The sequence below is a fragment of the Thermobia domestica genome, chromosome 13 (genome assembly GCF_964235325.1).
Source record: "Thermobia domestica chromosome 13, izTheDome1.hap1.1, whole genome shotgun sequence".
NCBI classification, from domain to species: Eukaryota; Metazoa; Arthropoda; class Insecta; order Zygentoma; family Lepismatidae; genus Thermobia; species Thermobia domestica.
In genome coordinates, this window is record NC_137466.1 from 88,209,649 (window position 1) to 88,232,522 (window position 22,874).

The 22,874-nt window shown below is 37.5% G+C and overlaps 1 protein-coding gene across 1 annotated transcript in view; it reads right to left on the minus strand.

Annotated features, from left to right (window-relative positions):
- Positions 1-11,950: 11,950 nt before the first annotated feature.
- TfIIA-S (general transcription factor IIA subunit 2) overlaps positions 11,951-22,874 on the minus strand; it is a 39,927-nt gene continuing 29,003 nt past the window's right edge. Inside the window, exon 5 of the mRNA XM_081736033.1 lies at positions 11,951-12,532. Within this exon, the coding sequence (XP_081592159.1) occupies positions 12,516-12,532 (17 nt within the window). The 3' untranslated portion in view covers positions 11,951-12,515. The remainder of the gene's footprint in view (positions 12,533-22,874) is intronic.

The window sequence follows — 22,874 nt, forward strand, 5'->3', positions numbered from 1 at the left end:
TGATATTAGTGATAAGAGAATGCATGCACAACTGCTAAGAATATGTGGCAGTAAAGATTATTACAAGATTCAATTCCAACTTGCAATCCATAAAACAAGCCTCTTTCTTCCTTTTCCCTTCAATATAAAATAATTAAATATCTGCATCTTTCCACCTTTAACGATAAAACACTTGCTTATAATAAGGGCAAGACTAGTTTTCATATCAAAACTGTGATAAATAACTGATTGTAGCAGGTGTTCACTTGTTTGATGTACAAGTTATATGGCAGAATTTTCATAAAGAAAATGCATTCTGTTGTGTATCATCAATTTTGTGCGCCAGTCCTAAAGGACATGCTTGCATATGCCGAGTTCCTTCTGAAGAAAAAAAAAAATACCAAAACAATGACATAATATCCGTTGCAAATACTGTTGTTTTTCCTTTTTTTTTTTTTTTTTTTTGTTTTGTTTTAATCTACTATGGATGGAGAACTATGTTCACTGTCTTTCCTTTCATTGGAAATGTTCTTTTAGGTATGGAAACCTAAATACCTAAATAAGAAAACCAGCATGAGCTCACCTGTATACATTGAAAAACTTTATCAATACGTATTTTGGTGAATGCTATTTCTTTCTACACTTTATATTATTTCAAATCTTGTTCCAATTAAAATAATAATAAAAAAACATTGTACATTTTTTTTTTCGATTGTGAAGGTTGGCTTGGGTACTTGAACATGGTATCTTTGATTTACTATTTCCGAAGATACTCGAAGTTAGACTTTTTTTTCTTTAACCTTAAAATGGCCATATAACAAATTCAGTCATATTTTTGGAATAGGGCGTACATTGGAATTATCAAAACTACTTGTGTATAAATTTTACTATAATTATCTATTAAAAAAAAAAAAAAAAAAAGCAGTAGCTAAGAAGTTGTAGTGATCAAGTAAAAGTGCTACAGATGCTGACTTTCATTTTATATATATAGAAACTGAAGACACGAAACAAAATATTAAGTGGTTTGGAACCAGTGACTATCCGGATGATTTCGCAATTAATATTTCCAGAAGTTAATGAAAAAGTGGCAGGTTTATTTAAAGATGAGTATAATGAAAAACCTATTAGGGAATCTGTTGGATTAAGTTGTAGAATGCATTCTTTCAGAACTGATATTAAAGATAAAAAAAAAATTAAAAAAAAACATACAAGGAAAAAAATCACGTTGAACATCAAGCACCTCAAATTTAAAAATTACAGTGTGTTTATTTAATCAAAAACAAACTACAAGGTGAGGCATAAGTCGGTTAACACCCCTGTAGCACAGGAACGGCTTGGCGTTCAAACTCTGTTCATGGGATGTGTTGTTCGGGAGGGTAATGTACTATATTGCATGTCATGGTTGCCATGGCGGCCATCTTGGATCCAACTTTGGATTTTTAAGTGGGGAGGGAACGTGTGGGGTATCATTTAACACGAGCTCGATCTCAGGGAAACAGTGGTGTAGTCCATTTTCACCTACCGTTATTGGTTAAGAAGTTATTGCGTCAGAAATGGTGAATATTTGGCATTGTTTTTTCTCTGTTGTTCCAGGTGATGTAAGATGTCGCTAACAATCTCAGGACGAATCAAGATTGTGGACAAGAGTGGTGGTCGATCTGTCAGGGTGATTGTGGCTGAGTTGTCCCACCCAGAGAGGGAGAACATTTCACACGTTGCAGTGTTCAAGAAGTTCCATGAGACGGGCTCGGTGCACAAGGATCGATCTGGACACCCACGGACCGCTACTACCGACGACAAGGCGACAAAAATGTTGGCTGCTGCTGTGAAAAGCCCAAAACGAAGTTCTCGTCGTGTGGCATCCATGACAGGAATCAGATAACGATCAGTGTTATGGGTGCTGCATGTGAACAAGTGGTACCCATACAAGCTGCAACTCTAGCAGCGGTTAACAGAGGATGATTCAAGCAGGCGAGTGCAGTTTGCTTGACGGGCCACAGAAAGGAGTAGGAGGTTTCCATGTTCCCACAACGTATTCTTTTCAGTGATGAGGCGTTATTTGTCGTCCAGGGGAGGTCAATAAACAAAATCGCAGATACTGGAGTGACAGTCCAGTATTGGCGTCAAGACAGCTAAGATGTGGGCTGGGGAAAAGGTGATGGTATGATGTATAATCTGAGGTACGCGCATTATTGGACCTTACTTCATCCATGTCACCCTGACTGGTGAGAAATATCGTGATATGCTCGAGGATGATATGTTCTCTCCTCTCTTGAATGAGGACGGTGATTTCCCGTTCTTTTTCCAGTAAGACGGGGCTCCACCTCACTATGCGTTATGTTCACGCCAATGGCTCGATAGACAATTTCCGAGACATTGGATAGGGCGACGGGGAACGATAGAGTGGCCACCACGATCCCCAGATCTTACGCCGATAGACTTTTTCCTCTAAGGCCATCTGAAGAAACTGGTTTATTAAGAATCCATCCGTGATATCCACCATATGATGCAGCGAATTCTGCAATGTTGTGAAACCATCGACCCAGACAATGTTGTTGCAAGTCCATGCGGATTGGCAGAGGTGGCTTGCAGTATGTCTTCTTGCTCAAGGACAGCGCATAGAGCGCATGCTGTAATGCTAAATTTTCACCCTTTCTGACGCAATAACTTAACCAGTAACGGTAGGTGAAAATGGACTGCACCACTGTTTTCCTGAGATCGAGCTCGTGTCAAATGATACCCCACATGTACCCCTTCCCATTTAAAAATCCAAAGTCGGATCCAAGATGGCCGCTATGGCAGCCATGTCGTGTATTATGGTCCATTACCCACCCGAACAACATATACCATGAACCAAGTGTAAACGCTAAGCCGTTCGTGTGCTACAAGGATGTTAACCAACTTATGCCTCACCCTTTACAAACAAATATGCCGTTGTGTATCTTGCAATAAGTCGTATGTTGAAAATCACAACTTTACAGGAGAGTGAAAAAACTGTTTTGTATTTTACAGTTTTGAAATAGGATGAGATATACAGTTCTTTTTTATAACTCTGCTATTATTAGCCGGATACATACGATACTTTGCCAGGTGATAAAACAAGTGCCCCCAGATCCAATACTAGTGTTAATTAAAAATACTCAAATTTTAACATATGGCGTATTGCAAGATACAGAACGATATACCGTATTCATTCAACTAAATTACTGATGTGTACAGTTAAAGAAACAAACGTGGCTCATATTCCATAAGATGATAAAAAAAAAATACCTTGAGACTTAGTTTTGGTCCTTACAGTATGTGTAAATAATTTTAGGTTTGGTTCCCTGCTTGGAATGGGAGATATTATATTTCAAATTATTCGAATTTACATATTTTCTTTCGATACATTGTATAAATATATAATTTAACTTTTTTATGTTCACTATTTTCAAATAGAATAATTTTCGCATTTTATGGAATTATTCTATTTTCTGTCAATTCATTTCATAAATGTGTAATTTACAAAAAAGTTCATTTGGGGGGGGGGTATTTTCAGTTGTCAAAATTGGATAATTTTTCAATTTTTAGGGAGTGTTTTATACATTTTTTGAAAATTGCCTCTCTAAAAATCTAGCTTAAAACGCCCATTTTACTATAATACTAGACTACAAATTCTAAGCATTGCTCCTTGTGAGTAATGGCACAAGCCTGGAAAGAATAGTTTGATCAGTTTCCAATAACAAGTATATATTATAGTTTGGTATCAAAAATTTGGTCCATGCTTTTATGGAAAATCCATAGAAAATACAAACCAGTAATGTTATACATTTAATGCAGAGAATATCGGAAATTATGTAAAAAAATATATATATATATATATATATATATATATATATATATATGGAGAGCTCAAAGTAGGCATATGAGGTTATGCTCTCTTTTGCTTCCCAATTTCTCTCTCTAAACTGGATTTGGACTTTTTTTTTTTTTTTTCAAATTTTTATCTACACCTTTTAATTGTTTACGTTAGGACATTCATCTCCGATTTTAGTGACGAAATACCTCAGGAAATTGCATAACGCCACCACTAATGCTGTTTGGTAGCCCTGTATTCTGGCTATTGCCCGGCATCGAAGTTTCAATTGGAGGAGGTTGGCAAACAGCGTCGACATATCCATTTGTTGAACGGGAAGTATTGTCGAATGAGAGGTATTGCTGGATGATTTGTCTTGATTCAACAATACCCGATTTGTCTTCGTCCCATGCAAAGAATGTTATGACGATAAAATGCAGTCAGGACCTTAGTCTGTTGATAGTGGAATTCACCTTGGCATATTTGGCGACAGGTATTTTTAACTTCCCATTCTAACAAACCAATAACGACCATAAACTTCTTGTCAAAACTTCCCCTGCATTAACAGTGCCATCTTTAAAAGTCTTTAGTAACGTTCTCTAATACTACATATACGAGGGTAATTCGGAATGTAACGTCTGTTACATCATGCAGTCAGTAATTAAGTAAGCATTCAACTGTGCTAGTGAGCATCGTACTGCCGCGCATGTGCAATCATAGAAAATTCTGCCAAATACAAGGTACACAGAGTGAATAATTTCTTTGAGCCAAAACTCTGTTAGCTTCAGATATTCATCGTGAATTGTGTGCTATATGCGGCCCAAACATTATGAATAAAGGTGCTGTGCGTCAATGGGTCACATTTTTCAAAGAAGAAAGAACAAATTTTAATGATGAACCTAGAAATGCTAGATCTCCAGTTAGTGATGATTTCGTAAAGAATATTACGTCGAAGTTCGCGAGAACCATTGATTCACCATCTCAAACAATTTACGAACATTTCTCGGCCGTATGAGGTAGTCACCCTCTGTAACGTGGGTTCCTGTCACCACGGCATGGCGCGTCCTCAGGTTGCGGATCGAGGAGAAGGCCTCTAGACATAGAGGTTAGCTGCGAATATACTGAATAAGTAGTCTCGGACAGCCGACTAGGAGCGGTCCTCCAGCTTGGGGGTTTGGGTAAGGTTAGCAACCTCATCCTGTAAAAAAAGCACTTGTTCAGAAATATTCACAAAAGCCTCGGACAAGGACTGATAAAACAAAAGAAAATGAGCATGAGATTTGGAACTTGGAATATTAGAAGTCTTTATAGGGCAGGCGTGTTAAAATCCGTAACGATGAGTTAGAGAAATACAGGATGGACCTAGTAAGAGTTCAGAAAGTTAGGTGGGTAGGAAATGGACCTGTGAATTCCGGAAATTTTTCGTTCACAAACGAATATTACCAGCAATTAAACGGGTTGAATTTGTTACTGGCAGACTTTCTTTTATTACTCTTAAGGGACGGTGGTGTGATATTATTGTTTTAAATGTACATGCCCAACTGAAGATAAGGATGACGATATAAAAGACAGTTTTACGAACAAGTAGAACAGATATTTTACCAACTCCCGCGATACCATATGAAAATTCTATTAGGGGATTTCAATGCGAAGATAGGACGAAAGGATATTTTCAACCGATTATAGGAAACGAAAGTCTGCATAAGGAAAATAATGACAGCGGTGTTAGCCTCGTGAACTTTGCAACATCCAAAAAGCTAATCGTGAGTACAAAATTCCCACATCGCGACGTTCATAAATATACTTGGACTCCCCAGACGGAAAAACATAATCAAATTGATCACGTTTTAGTAGTTAGAAGAAGGGAATCTAGCATAATTGATGTCCAGATACGGGAGAGATTATCGTTAAATAAAGGTAATATTCATTGTCCGAAAATGGGAGAGATTCAATTTAAAGAAATTAGAAGAGAGCCAGGTAAGAGAGGAATACCAGATTGAAGTTTCGAATAGATTCTCGGCTTTAGAAGATTCGGAGTGCACTAGTGTTGAGGATACCTGGATTGAAATTAAGAGATAGCATTAAAATTTCAGCAGAACAAAAATTGGGACACGCGGAAATACGTAGGAACAAACAAACCATGGTTCGACCAGGAATGCATTAAACTAGCAGAGAAGAGAAAACATGCAAAATTACGCTGGCTACAAAATCCGAATGAAATAACTACACAAAATTTCGCAGATACCAGGCGGGAAACTTCCAAAACTTTTAGAACAAAGAAACGCGATTTTTTGAAAGCTAAAATTAAGGAACTTGAAGATAATAGTAAAAATAAAAACATCCGGGACATGTATAAGGGGATCAGCGAATGTAAAAAAGGCTATCAACCTCGTGCTCATATATTAAAGAAATCTGACGGTACAGTTCTCACTCATACGGATAGCATCTTAAATAGATGGAAAGATTTCTTTGACGATTTGCTTAACACACAACCAAAAACTAGTGTGCGTGGAGAAATGGAGATACACACCGCAGAACCGTATATTCCAGAACCCAACCGAATAGAAGTAGAAACCACTATAAATAAATTAAAGAAACACAAATCTCCGGGTGTAGATGTAATTCCGGCTGAGTTAATTTTTGCTGGAGGCGAAAAATTGTGGAACAAGATACACAAACTCATTCTCCTTATCTGGAACAAGGAAGAATTGCCAAAAGAGTGGAAAGAATCAATCATTGTTCCAATTCACAAGAAAGGCGACAAAACTGACTGTAATAATTATCGAGGCATTTCTCTTCTGTCAACATCCTATAAAATCCTTTCAGATATTCTATTTGCAAGATTGACCCACACAGATTACGCAGATTAAATTATTGGAGATTATCAGCGCGGATTTAGACGAAATCGATCAATCATCGACCAAATATTTACCATTCGCCAAATATTCGAAAAAAAGGTGGGAATACAATACCCCGGTACATCAACTATTTATTGATTTTAGAAAGGCGTACGACTCGGTTAGGAGAGAAACATTATACAACGTTCTTACAGAACCTGTAAAACCGAGAAAGCTAATTAGATTAATTAAGATATGTTTAAATGAATCCCAAAGTAAAGACCGGGTAGGAAAATTTTTGTTCACGAGCTTTCACGTCGAAAATGGCCTGAAACAAGGAGATGCGTTGTCGCCATTATTATTTAACTTTGTTCTGGAATACGCTATAAGGAAAATCAAAGATCGCAACCAGGGCCTAGAGTTGAACGGTATTCACCAGGTCATGGCATATGCTGATAATGTACACTTAATAGGGGATGATAGAAGAACAATAGAAATAAATGCAGAGATATTATTAAACGCTTGCAGGGACATGGGTTTAGAAGTAAATGCAGAGAAAACTAAATACATGGAAGTGCGTCGGGACCGTAATACAGCAAATTATGGATGCGTTAAAATATGAAATAATACTTTTGATAAAGTGGATAGTTTTAAATATCTAGGATCAATATTAACAGAGGAAAATCATATTCACGAAGAAATTAAATGTCGACTACAAGCAGGGAATTCGTGTTACTACCCGGTTCAAAATCTCTCGTCGTCGCGAATTCTGTCCAGGAGTTTGAAGCTTAAAATATACAAAACTATAATCATGCCTGTTGTTCTGTATGGTTGCGAAACATGATTGCTTACTCAAAGGGAAGAACATAGACTGAAAGTATTTGAGAACAAGATCCTGAGACGAATATTCGGACCCAAGAGGAACAGGAATGGGGAATGGCGGAAACTTCATAACGAGGAACTACATAATTTATACGGTTTACCCAACATTGTTAGGGTTGTCAAGTCTAGGAGGCTTAGGTGGGCAGGTCATGTAGCTAGAATGGGAGAAAGTAGAAACGCTTTCAGTCTTGACTGGAAGACCAATCGGAAAGCGACCATTAGGAAGACCTAGGCGCAGATGGGAGGACAATATTAAGATGGATCTCGCAGAGATTGGAATACAAAGTAGAAATTGGATGCAGTTAGCTAAGGATACAAGTCAGTGGAGAGCTTTTGTGAACGCGGCATTGAACCTCCGGGTTCCATAGGCCATAGAGTTAGTTATGAGGTAGTCACCGGAAAATTAGGTTAGCGGAAGTTCTGTGATTGGTGGGTACTGAAAATTCTAATGGAGATACACAAAAACTATCGAATGGATTGTGCCTTAGACTTTCTCTCCGGTACAACACAGAAGGAGAGGAGGTTTTGATCAGAATAGTAACTGGCAATGAGATTTGGGTGGTGTATGTGAACACTGAGACAAAACAACCGTCAATAGCATGGGATTGTACTACTCCGAACAAGCCGACGAATGCCCGTCAAACTTTGTTAGCGAGGAAGGTTATGGTCACAGTGTTTTCGGATGCTAAGGAAATCTTGTCGGATTCATGGAACGTGGTACAACGATCAATTATAAAGTTTACTCCACTACTGAAGAAATTAAGAAGAGCCATCCAGAACAAACGTCGCAGTCTGCTGACGTCTGGGGTTGTGTTCTTGTATAACAATGCTCGCCCTCACAGTATTCTGCGAAATCAAGACCTTTTGCGCCAATTCAAATGGAACATGTTTGATCATCTACCGTATAGCCCAGACTTGGCTTGGCTTCTGATTTTCAGCTTTTCAATCATATGAAATGATACGGGGCACAGCACTTCGTTAACGACACGTATTTTCAAATCGCCGTGATAGGTTGGTTGAATTCCCAAGCTGCTTAATTTTATGCAGAATTGATTTGTGCGTCACAAGTCTCTTACTGCCCCTTATAAAATAAAGGCGAATGTAGATAGTCGGAATTGATAATTGTAGGGACACCTTAGGCCGAGAGGGAACCTTTACGGTGCATGTCAGATGAAAGGTTTCCATCTTGATGTCCGCCATTTTGAATCTCCCTCAAAAAATTACATGCGAAGGCGGTCATGTGCTATATGAAACAAGGCAAGAATTTGAGTTACGTATTATAAACTTATGTATTCTTTCTAATAACGTATTTTTAAAGTTTACGCCTATTCACAATGTTCCTAACGAAATCGAAACCAAAAATCCCTTGCCTCTTTACGGATAAGCGGTTACAGCCCATGGTCCTGGATTCGATTTGCAGTGGGTGCTAATATATTTTGATCCAGCGTTAAAGTTTAGGCGCGAAGACGGAGTCTTGAATGAACCAAACTAAACTAGTCACAATATTGATGCGATTGAAATGTCCACTTGACATCACTTTCAAAGATGAAAAATTTAAAACTAAAATATCACGTTAGTCATTAGATTAAAGTGATCTACTCCCATACTTCATACGCCTCACAAGACGTTCTGCGGTCACTCGTTCCCGCTAGGTGCGTCGGGTTCGTAGTTCTTCAAGTTTGGACGATTTGTCCTCGTGCACCATCAAGATGTATCCCTTTATCTCGATTTTCAAGTATACAATGTAATCCCTATTCCCTAACGGAGTGGAATACGCCCATTGCACGGCCAGACCGAAATCCTGAGTTCCTACAGCTGACCTGGTCGAGGCGGTCCTGCTAGCGAATCAGGTCCTCCCATACACTGTAGGCATGGGCCCACGCGTTGAAAGGCACCACGTTAGTCAGCAGTCTTAGGCTAAAGCTACACATTTTTAAGAAAGATGATTATTATCTTATATTTGGGGCTTAGACCCAATGCACTTATCTGCCACATTAGAAATTTGTTAATAAGGGAAGTTCTGTGTAACCATGTCTGAACCAACGATTGGATTCCATGACGAAAGAAATGTGAAGTTCGCGATGCGAAGTAGTAGTGAACCTCACGCTGTACTATTCAGTCGTCACAGAAATTCTTCCTTAACAAGAGGTGACTGAAATACCGAAAAACGCGGTAACCGATAGGAGACTTCTCAGGAGAGTACGGAAGAAGGGTTTTAAACTGCAGATCATGGACAGTCTACCCTGTCCTTTGAGGCATGCATGGAAGTGAACCACAGAAAATGTTTGTCGACCATCGTTGACAGCTTTTCTGTGAATTTTACGGAGTTTAACATTGTAACGATTCGCAGTGATCGTTTCACTTTGAATAAGAGCACAATGCTACATAGACTACCATAGTAGCGAACCCTTCTGCGGTCGGAGGGATGGTTGGAATCTATCCTGGACGTTGATCACCACCCTAAAACTGTCCTGACACTTACGATTATCGTAGCAGATCCATTTTCATCAAAAGCGATAATACAGACAGGAAATCTTTCCAGTTATTCTATACACTCACACCTTCAGATGGTGGCAATTTTAGGTGTCAACTTACGTTACGTGTCGCACAGATCAGTCAAACGGCTGTTCTGGTGTACTATTTCGTCTTAAACACCACGAATCTTTTTCGAAGGCCCGTTTCTATTGCTCCTTAGGATCTCAGGAGGGAGGCACGAGAGTAAGCGAAAATTCTGCTTTTGCGCCAACATATTTTTTAAACTTTAACGCTACATCAAAATATATTTAATTCTCACCACGAACCGGGGCCGCGGTGGCTGTGGCAGTGTGTTCACCTCTAGTGCATGGGGTCCTTGGTTCGATCACAGCTCGCGCCAAGTGAGCTTTGGGGTCAACACCGTGTGCGTGAGTTTTCTCGGGGTTCTCCCGTTTCCTCCGTTTTTTCATTCATTTCTCATCATCACAGTCTCCTTTAGCCTAGCTGGTATAAACGTGGGACGTAAAACTTAAATATTTCATTTCTCGAATCCAGAACCATGTGCTTTAATCACCTGTCCATAAAAAGGTACAAAGGATTTTTGGTTTTAATTTGATTAGGAATGTTGTGAATAGGTGTAAGCTTTAAAACTTGTGTTTAAAGAAACAATACGTACCCACACGTAAATTTATAATCCGTAACTGAAGAAATTTAACTTAATATTGTTGACGTGTACTCACACTATAAAACAAAAGTTGCTTACATCTTTTGGTTCTAGTATTTTAATATCAGTCTTTTACTCTCCTATCTGTTTTAGAATGTATGGTTTGGTTCATAGGTATGCTATTCTTTCGAAATACTGTATTTTATGAATTTAAGCTTATAGTATTTATTTCACTCTGTAGCCAAACTTGTAGATTTGATTGCACTCATTGCTTAACATGCCCTCACAAAGAAATTATATTTTAACATGTTGAAAAGTTCAAAAGCTTAGCTACAATAATTTCTCGCCGGCTGGTTTCATAAGGACAATCTTTTCTATTTCAATCATGGTAATAAGACTGAAACGTGTCTGTGCCTCACTTTCTCTGTTTACTTGAGTTCAAAGGGAATTTGTTTGCTGTGCAACAAAGGGAAAGGAGCGAGAGGTGCCAGTATACAAGAGCTATTACCGATAGTACTCTGCTAAACGAAAGTTACTTTCTTATTAGGTTGTTTCAGTTCTTATGAAAGTAAAAGGGATGGGATTCGATCCGATGTCAAAATGCTTTGCCAGTTGTAGTCCTTCATTCTACTCACTTATCCACGGCCTCCGATGAAACAGCTTGCTACTTTTCTGCACTTACTAATCACTCAACTTTATCCAAATGCGGAAGGGAAAATGTAAAAAATACGACTGTGAATTTTTCTGTTATGTGACGAAGCTTTCATCATGTGACTAAAGTTACAGATTTAAATTCCAGGGTAAATTTCTTCCTTTGTGCAACAATTTTTATTAGGTAAGTGTTCTGATTTCGTTTTCGTAATAAAACACGTACATATATGTTTTTATATTATTAATTTCTCCAGTTGATTAGGTAAAAAAATATTACTTATGTATCGTCGTTGTCGAAATTTTCTTCGCATGGGAAAGCCTATGGCTAATGACGAAGAAAATTTCAAAATATGTTCTGGAAAACCAGCAAAGGTCAGGGAAATATTCCCTGTAATTTTTGTCGCCATCCTGTTAATTATGCTTTTGCATATTCTACCAAACATACAAAACATAACTGGTCTTAATCGACTGTGACACTTATGCTACGGAAATACTAGGGCATTATAAGAATGCTGTACATGCTTGGCGACCTACGGGACATAACCAGAGAAAAGGAAGAACACAAAACAAGATCGGACACTGCGCTGTCGTTGTAGTTTCGTTAACTGTAAATACTAAAATACAAACTTTTTATTAAAATTTTATTAATAAAGTACAACTCATCTATAATAGTAGAATGACATGTCTTCTTGCTTAGTAATTCCCATCTTTCTGCAAATCATACAATTAACTTTAAAAAAATACAACTGCAGATACCTCCAGGCAAATTACAATCTAACTGAAAACACGGTTATAAATGTTTAATTTACATTTGGACAGTATCCATTACTATTTTGTCTTTATCGAAATACTAAGCAAACAACATTACAAGAACAAAATATCTCATAGACAATTCTGACTAGTATGCTACAATTATTTTCTTTATGTACGGCATTTTTCTTCTTTTTACCTTCATGAAAACGGTTCGTCATAATGAACAATTATGTTATATTTGCAGTAAAATGTTCATTATAAAATCAAACAGTATAAATATATTTTTTACAAATATGTATACAGGATGAAATATTCATGTCATGATTTCCACGGCAAACTGTATTCATGTTTTGAACGATTTAACAATGTCAGCATCTATTAAGTGTCCCTGTAACTTAATGCTCTTTTCCATATACGTAACATTTGCCACATCCATTCACTAATCCGTTCCTGCATCTGAAATTATATAAACAAAACAGAACTTAAGATATACATGGTAACAAACAAGAAATATTACAATCAAATAAACAAGATGTTTAATGGTAAATTTATTTTTGATGAAAGGAGCACTTAAGAGTAAAAATAAAGTAAAACTTTCAAAATATATCGGAAAATCCTGGACATAATTAATATTCATATCGACGAGTACAAATCACTCGTATTCTTATTCTTGATCCAAACTTTGAGTGAACAAACATCTTTAGAAATCCTTATAATCTAAGTAAGATAGTAATACTATTAACCTTTATTTTACGACTTGTCAGTACACTGCCAGAATAGTAAATCCGTTCTTTCCCGCATGTCACTGTACTGACACAGGCGAAAGGTCTACTTTGACCCTACAATACTTGGTTAATCAAAAAATCCTACAATACTTGGTTAATCAACATAGTAGCCGTCTGCAACCTCACTAAGCCAACGATTGGATCCCGTGATGAGAGAAGTCTCCAGTCAGCGATGCGAAGAAGCTCTTAACCGCATCTCTCACTCGATTATCAGAAAAGGTCTTTCCTCCCGAGAAGTGAACGAGATGCTAGAGGAGGTGGTAGTTAATGGAAAAGATTTGCAAATCTCTTGCTGGACTTTGATCACGACCCAACCATTGTCCTGACCGTTTACCATTGTTACAGAGGATTCATTTTTTATCTGAAGTGATAATTCATGAAATACTTATGTATGGAATATCAACAAAATCACCTGACCTCTTTTTGAGAAAATTGTTCGAAAAAAACTTACTCCCAGAATAATCTACTCCTCGTGGATTTTTTCAGGACAAATAAATAATGCTACATTATCACATTATTTATGAAATATTAATAAAATCAACTGAATCTTTTTAAGAAAATCTCCGAAAAAATTCATCCCTAAGAGTAAATTATTTCCCTTTTCAACTTTTCCTAGAGAAATGACTTATACCACTGTACAGGGTTGTTATTGATGATTTTTTTTTAATGAAATGTGCACAATAGTTAGAGCCGTTTCTGAGAAAACAGAATTTTTTTATTTCCACTCTTCAGTAAATTATCTTATTTTTAGGAGTAGAAAGAAAATTGGAAAACCCCCCTGGAGAATCACTCAAATATTTTGTTTAAAATGTGGTTGAAAAGTATGGCCTCTAGGCAAGTGTGCATCAGAATAAACGGACGGACAGAAGGAATACATGTCGAAAAATCACTTTTTCGGTCTACGAGCATTGAAACATTTAAATCCGCTGAAATCTCGAATTCGATTTTTCTCATGTTCACCATACTTTCTTTTTCCTTTCGTCGCTCGAAAGTAAAAATTACTAGCGAAGAATTACAACGCAAAAATATAATTCTAACAAAAAACCTAATATATAACATCTATAATATGTAATAACAAATTCATGACACATAATATCGTCACAAAAATCTCCACACTAAAAATTTCAAGATTCTGTTTATTCACCAAACTAGCTTTTTAACCTGAACTTAGGAAAGATGATTTCCGATTCGTATAATCTTCAATCTAGGTAGCAGCAGGGAGTAACTGCGTAAACAGTTGGCTGTTGACGTTTAATTTTCTTTGTTATTTTTACACTGTCTATTTTATAATATTTAGTGAAACAAATCACCAAATTTACATTCAGATTACTATAAGTAAGACTTTTAAAGAAGTGAATGGGAAGAAAGCGTACGATTTACTGAAATGACGGAACCGGCATACGAATTAGGGGTGTAAATAATATCAGCGGAGAGATTCACCGATCGAAGGTATCAGCACGCATCCAAACTTTCTCGGTCAAAATACGGACGGGTAACGCAAATAGGTAAGCAATCTTTAATTTAACGGCATGTGTCAGTTATGTACCATGACTTATTAATGTTTTAGTTATTTTCTGAAATGATATTGTCAAGTGTGGCAGTGGCTAATAGTGACAGATTCATATTTTCCCTTACTATTATTTTAACCGGCTACAACTCCTGGACCCGAAGTCACGAACAAAATATGAACTCATCAATTTTTCAATTAAAGTGAATTTTATTTTCTCATTTATTCTGACGGCCAATAAGAATTTGACTAGTGGTGACAACTTTCATCGAATGACTTTTTATCTAGTATCAAGTCTGGATTTACACATACAGTAGAACCCCTCTATTCGGTCATCTTTGGGACTGGGGTATGGTCGGAACGCAAAGAAGGTTAGATTATCAGAAAAATACGAATTTACAGTAAAATAAACAAATAGACAATCTCTGAACTCAAAAATGACTATATTGTTCTCTACAGTAAAACCAAACGAACAGTAAGCACTAAAAACTGTACAGTACAATACACAAAACACGCACAACGAAAGAAAGGATACAAGAATGAGGGGAGCACTAAAGCGGATATGCGGTAACAGCAAGTAAACAAGAACGCCGCGACGGCAGTAAATGACAAATAGGCTCGTGAGTCACCGACGAGTCGGGACAAGTTCGGTTCGAGTACGGTCGGATCAACCGGAGTGGAGGAGCAGCCGAGGGCGGACGAGAGGGGTTCTACTGGATATATGAACCCAAGACAGTTTGACCTTTGGCACATCAACTGCTGATAGTCCGGAGTACCTAAGATTATCGAAAGCAAAAGAAAATTAAAAGCTGCAAGAAAAGCCAAGGCATCGAGTGCAGAAAACAAGTTTGATAAACAAATAGGTACACGCTTTTAGACTTTCAATTAGGGATGGCCAAACTTTTCCGGAATCGGAAATTTTACTTTCCGAAATCCGGATTTTTTTTCCGAATTCCAGAATTTTTCTGATTTCACTTTCCGGATTGCGGAAAGTAAAAATTCTGCAATTGTCCATTCCTTGTTAGTAGCTGTTAAAATAATAATAATAAAAAATATATACCAAAATAATATATACTGTAACTTGTATTAGTTTCTTATAGTTGGAGATATCTTATCACTTACGTAGAGAACTGCTACTGCAGTTATTTACTGCTTTATGAGGAAGGTGTTATTTTCACACACAAAAAAGTCGCCAGTATGTCTCAAACAGTAGCGTCTTCTCTGGATGTGCAAGTCGTGTGTTAACGCCCAACGAAAAATTAAGAAAACAGTATTTTAATTTAATTAAACGATCCTGAGAAGTAGGGACTTTTTTTCATTTTTCAACGGGACAAAATCAACTGTTGAAGTGCGAAAGAACCGAGGAAAGCTACACGATCTCCGTTATGTTATGAGGAGGCACCTCTGTAAGTCATTGGCCACGCTTTGGCTGTATTTTCGCCGCTTTAGAAGACTCATATTGTGTATGCGCTTCGTGTTTCCCACCTCATGCTTCTGTGATTCAGGCGTTGTTAAGAAACCCAACGGCTTGAGTTTTCTGCTTGTCTCAAAGCGTTGCCAAGTTTGTAGATTTATCGGTGGATGTACAGATTTTTTTTATAGCAATACAGAATGCAATTTTTGTGTGTGTGTGATCTACGGACTATTTTTTTTTTAATTATTATTATTGTTAAACATATCATTCAATTCATAAGTTAAGGGCACAATCGACTTCTTGCTAAAATACGTGTAAGGAACACGGTGAAAAGAAACATCATTATTTTCTCGATCGAATAAAATTGTGTTCGAATGGTCAGTTGAAGAAAAAAAAAATGGACGCTGAGCTACAGAACAGCTTTCCATTTTGCCTTTTAATTTCCTAATTTCTTTGGCTAGTGACTCATCCGCAAGACTTACGGTTTCGGGCCTCCTATTACTGTCTTCAAGTGCTTGGTAAAGTCCCCCCCCCCCCCTTTTTTTTTCTGTTGTCTCTGAATGCTGCAAAAAGGATTTGTCTCACTTGCTACATTTTGAGATTATTTATTAAATAGACCTATTATATTGAAATTAGTAGGTGGCTGAGAAAAGTTCGATTCAGGAGAATCATTACAGTTTTTTTATATACTACAGAGCTATACATATATTGTACGGTAGATTGTAGATATTTTGGCTTTCTGATTTGGCAATGCTTGGTGTCCCCTTGTCTTTCGCGTTTACGAGTGTAGTGGTTTCAGCTTTTTAAGATAACTAGTGAAAGTGTAATTCAAAAACTATTGAAAAGTTCTTTTTTTTCCTTAGTTTCTTATAATGAGAAAAAACAAATAATTGACCGTGATCGACCGTGTCCTAATCTCACGATATCAACTCTTGTGAAGGGCAAAAGTGGTGCTGGTTTTGAGAGACATTTTCGAATGGAGTTGTACGACATGTCAGATTGGCTTTGTGAGTGTAGTGTAGTGAATAAATTTCACTGCTGGACATGTCTGCTATTTTCAACTAAAAAAAATGTGTGGAATCATCAAGGGTACGAGGATTTGAACCATCTTAATACTGCAGTGAAGAAACCTGGTGAGTCTGAAATGCATCTTTCTAGCTTTTTAAAATTTAATACCTTCATTGCAAATCCAACAAGAATAGACGTTCTTTTGGATTCCCAACGAAGGGCTGACATTGAGTTGCACAACGAAAAAGTAAAGAAGAATAGGGAAATATTAAAGAGGTTGATTAATGCCGTCTGCTATTTAGCAAAGGAGGAGCTACCATTCAGGTCTCATAACAAGCAACGTCTCTAAACAAGGGAAATTATGTGGAATTTCTTATTGCAAGCGCAGAGTTTGATTCCACATTAAAAGAACGTTTACAGACTTCTTCAGTTTTCCGTGGAACTTCAGCAAGCATTCAGAATGATTTGATACATTCTGTTGCCCATGTACTGAGAGACGAATTTACCTCGAAATTTCAGAACACAGAGTTTGTAGCTATTATGCTTGACGAAACTTCAGGTGTAAGCAATAAATCTCAATTGTCAACTGTTTTACGATATATTTCGGCGACGGAGAAAAAAATCGTAGAACGATTTCTTGGATTTCATGACATGAGTGCTGATAAAACTGCAGCGGTGCTTTTCAATCATGTTAATGAAATAATGAATACCTACACATGCGCGGACAAATTAATGCTCAGACATACGATGGGTCTTCGGAGATGAGCGGCCATCTCAATGGCCTTCAAAGCAGTGTTGGAAAAGTATCCTAAAGCTCTCTTTACGCATTGCTATGCTCATGTAATGAATTTAGTTTTGCAACAGTCATTGGAATGCAACAAAGAGCTTAAAACATTTTTTTGCGGTCTTAAATCACTGCCTGCCTTTTTTTCTCATTCGCCAAAGAGGTTGCACGAACTTTCTGCTTTCATGTCAGAAAAGCTACCATCATTATCTTGTACTCGATGGAATTTTACCTCTAGACTTATTCATACGATCAGTGAAAACAGAGAATCATTGATTATGTTTCTTGATCATGTTAGTGAAAGTGGAGACTTCGACAATTTAACTGCAATGACAGGCAGAGGATTTCCTAGCTTCCTAAGGAATATTGAAAATATATTTTTAATAAAGGTTTTATCCAATTTACTTGCTTTCTCAGATATATTGTTCAATATACACCAGTCTAGGGATGTTGATATTTTATACTGCAATAATAAAATTACTGAATTTCGAAACCAACTGCAAAAGGAAAGAGATAGTTTTGAAATAGTCTGGTCTTCTGTTGATAGAGATGTAGGGGAAGAAGAAGGGATTCAGACAAAAAGAAGGAGATTAAATGATGAATCACAGAAGGATCATTGCCGGAGACTGTACTTTGAAATCATTGACAACATCAGTAATCAGATTACAATTAGATCTGCGTCTTTCGAATAATTGCAATGTTCTGATCTCCTAAACCCATCTAAACTGAAGTTCTTCAACAAACGAGAAAACTTTCCTCATGATTTTAAAAAAGATGCAGGTAGTTTATGGTGGTGTTTTTAATTTTTCCAAACTACAAAATGAACTACATGTGTGGTACGCTTCCAATGAGGAATCAAATAAAACGCCCATTGAGATCATTCAATATTTGCTGGATATGAATCTGGTGAGTGGATTCGCGGAGATTTATAAGTTAGCTATGCTGATTGCAACAGTACCTTCTACAAAATCATCTGTCGAGAGATCGTTTCCGTCACTGAAAAGGATCCACACGTTCTGCCGCGCTACTCAGACCGAGCACCGAATGACGAATTTAAGCCTCATTTCCAACGAAAGAGAACTGTTATCCAAGTTACGAGAGGGAGATAAATCCAAATTCTATGATGCAGTGATCCAGAGATTTCTACGTAAAGAAAGTCGACTCGAGCTGGAATTCAAGTAATTGTAAGTAAATTGATTTTGATTTTGATTTCAGTTTGATTTTTTGAAGGTATAGTTTCCTTTTGCAGACTAAATTGTTAGAAGAAAATTGCTATTTATAGGTTGTAGGCATTGGCGTAATTAAAACATTTTGCTGGGCATGGCCATGGTCCCTTACTTTCGAAAATTGCGAGAACTTCCAGGTATAGACTATATTCAAGAAATCGATGGGTGGGCAAAGTATAGTCACCGTATGTCGAATGCGAACTAGTTACGCGTAAATTGAGGATAACTTATCACATTATTTTCGATTCGTAAAAAAATGTGGGTGGACCCAAGTTTGCTCTTGGGGAGAGGGGGGGTTCCCTCTATTTCGCCTATGGTTCTGAGGATTAATATATTTTTCCTTTCTTGCCAAGGCCCTAACATCCACGTCACGACACGCCACTGGTCTCAAACATCATCGTGTTCCCACCTGCAGCTGCTCCAAAGCACAGCAAACTACTTTTTAACCAGACGAAATGCACTGATGGAAAAGAAATCTTCAAACAAAAATTCAACAACCATTCTGATAACATTCGCTTATTGTCAACATACCTACGTACAGTAAATACAAATTTATAATTTTTGACTTTACGAAGTATACAATGTAATTGTTCAATAATTAACATAAGCATGCATTCATTAATAAAACTAATAAGCGGGTGATTGATGGCTCAGTGGTAGAGTTTTAATCTATAGTATTCTAACCCAAGTCATGTGGGTTTTCGATGACTAATACTGTGTTTGCAAATTTTCCCGTGATTCTCTTGGTTCCCTTTCTTGTATTTCTTCCATCATCAACTATTAATGAATTTAGTTTACTAAAACTCTATAGCCCTATATTCATTCTGTTCGTCAGGGAAACAGTCTCAAGAACTATTTGATGAATTACCATCAATTTTGGCCACGATGTACAGAGTCAATAGTTAAGAATCAAGTTCCCTGATGAATGTAATATTCAAACCGGAAGCGGTACAAATCAACCATTTCCGGTTTTAACGTTAACCACTGTACAGTAAATATGGTAATAGATAGCGAGAAGCGGTTTCCTGTAATCGATAATATTCATGTAGATAGAATTGTACCCAATTGTGCATCTGCTGAAAATAGTGAGCTTAGGTATTTAGGGAGCATTTTCCGCTTTAGAAAATGTGTGCTTGGTAAAGAATGTAGAGAATTAGCTGGATCAAACGGGAAACAAATGAAAAGTGTTAAAAATAGTAGGGAAAAAACAACAATTTTAGGTGTAAGAGAGCGAGGGCATCACCAATGCAAGTCTAAAAGTGGAAGGGAGTAAAATACGCTGACTCAAAATATCGAAAGGGGAATAAGTGGTCTTGTTGACTTCTCGAGTTTAATGATGAAACCATAACAGCGAAATATTCAAAATATTTTGTGAAATATTCAAAATATTTTGTCCACTCACAGAATCACTTTTATTATTATTTTCTGCATTAATGTACTACGTACGTAAATAATGTTTAATACCAGTGTGATAACAACGTATTTAGCTGTTTTCCGTTCAACGGATTATTGTAGTCAACCTAGCACAGAATTTGACTCTTTAAGTACAGCAAGATGGTATTAAAATACACTCTGTTTCAAAAAGAATATAAGTATTTCGAATGCATATATTTATTAAACTTTAAGACATACGAATATGAAATTTTACACACACATATTTACGAACCTCTCAAGTTCAAATTACAGTTAAAACTTCAAATTACAGATGTTCAATATGTTCTCCATCAGCGACATGAACAATATCACATCGATACTCAAAATTCCTCCCATACTCGGGCAAGCATGTCCTGCGTCACTGATGTTATGGCAGTACGGATCCGGTTCTTCAACTCTTCCAGGTTCTGTGGGAGTGGTGGTACATAAACGTTGTCTTTAACGAAATCCCACAGAAAGAAGTCACAGGGTGTCAAATCCAGTGTAGAGGCCAGCTGAGACATGCTAAGTCGCCAGCTCCTTGACGGCCAATCCAACGGTTCGATAGTTTCATTCAGATATTCACGCACTTGGCGACTCCAGTGAGGGGATGCCCCGTCTTGTTAAAAAATGAAGTTGTCTTCGTGCAGCCTCGGAAACAACCAGTTTCGTAACATAGCGAGATACTGCTGACTGTTAACCGTGTTTCCATTACAGAAGAATGGGTCGTAAACAGATGATCGGGATATCGCACAAAACACATTGACTTTGGGCGAATCTCGTACATGTTCAATGACTGCATGTGGGTTCTGTAGGCCCCAAATTCGAACATTTTGTTTGTTTACCTGACCACTAACACGGGAAGTCGCTTCATCACTGAACACGATGCGTTGTGCAAAAGTGTTATTGTCAATAGCATCCAGAATCTCATTACAAAATGCCACACGTTGCGTTTGTCATCAGGACGCAGAGCTTGTAACAGCTGTAACTTGTACGGCTCCATAACCAACCGACGTCTCAAAACACGCCAAATTGTTGTTGTCGGCACTTGTAACTCTGACTGGCACGACGAGTTGATTGTGAAGGACTACGTTGGAAAGCAGTTTGAATTCGTGGAACACTTTCTTCAGGAACACGAGGGCGGCCAGGACTCTTTCCTTTACATACATATCCTGTATCTACAAACTGTCGATACCATCTGCGAATGTTCCACCCATTCGGAGGATTAATTTGGTACCTCAACCTGAAACGTCTTTGCAGTGTAATCACGGAATTGCACTTAGCAAACTTGAGAACACAAAATGATTTCTGCTGCGGAGTAGCCATTTTAAACATTTGACGGTTACCAAGCAAAACAGACGACAACTGACATCTAGTGGCTATTAATATAAACTAGACTATGTATTCGTTTCTCCAATAGCCGAGCTGAGGCGCAGCGATCGATAGTTTGGACAAAATAATTCTTCGTAATACGTATATTCTTTTTGAAACGGTTATCTTCTCTGTCGTTATCTTCTCTTTTTTTTCTTGTAGGTTATCTTCCTTTAATTTTCTATTACTTGGTCAGCTTATTTCAATTCCATTTTTTAAAAATGCAAATCCTTCCGTAGTTAACAGTGTTATACCTCCTTCTTTCATAATGTATCCACCAATCTCTTATTTTCGAAATCGTCTTCAGAATGTACGTTATCTTCCGACGCTTTTGTTCGATACCTTACTCCACAGGTTCCTGCATGCGTTTTCCATTATTACATTTTTCCGGTGTTTTGGGGGAATTATTCAGCACAGCCTCACCCGATCACTGCTTGGTATATGTATTATGCGTAGCGGGTAAACAAGGCACTGTCCGTCAGGGAAACAAACGGTCTCAAGAACTATTTGATGGATTACCATCAATTTTGGCCACGATGTACAGTCAATAGTTAAGAATCGAGTTCCCTGATGAATGTAATATTCAAACCGGAAGCGGTACAAATAAACCATTTCCGGTTTTAACGTTAACCACTATACAGTAAATATGGTAATAGATAGCGAGAAGCGGTGTCCTGTAATCGATAATATTCATGTAGATAGAATGGTACCCAATTGTGCATCTGCTGAAAATAGTGAGCTTAGGTATTTAGGGACACTTTCCGCTTTAGAAAATATGTGCTTGGTAAAGAATGTAGAGAATTAGTTGAATCAAACGGGAAACAAATGAGAAAGTGTTAGAAATAGTAGGAAAGAAAGGAACAATTTTAGGTGTAATAGAGACGAGGAAGAGAAACTGGTTGGGACATTATCTTGAGAGGAACTGCGTCATGAAGAACGTGCTAGTACATATGGTGGCAGGAGAAACAGGGAGCGACGAAAGAGGATACAGTTGATGGATGGTACTAAAACACGAGTCAAGTAGAATAGGTTTGATTACTTGACCTGTTATGAATCAAGTAGTGTAGGTTTGATGCGTATGCATTGTTTAAGTCTAGCTGTGACTTATGTGATATAAGTGTGTTTTTAATAGTATGTGTGAAACAACAATCATCGTACAAATCATTGGACTCCAACAGGGGCGGACTGGCCACAGTGGAGTTGTGGAGGCAGGTCCAATACCATTTCAAGAGGCGGTAGATCTAAAAACTTTCAGACAGTACAGTATGACCATATCAAAGATGTAGGCTA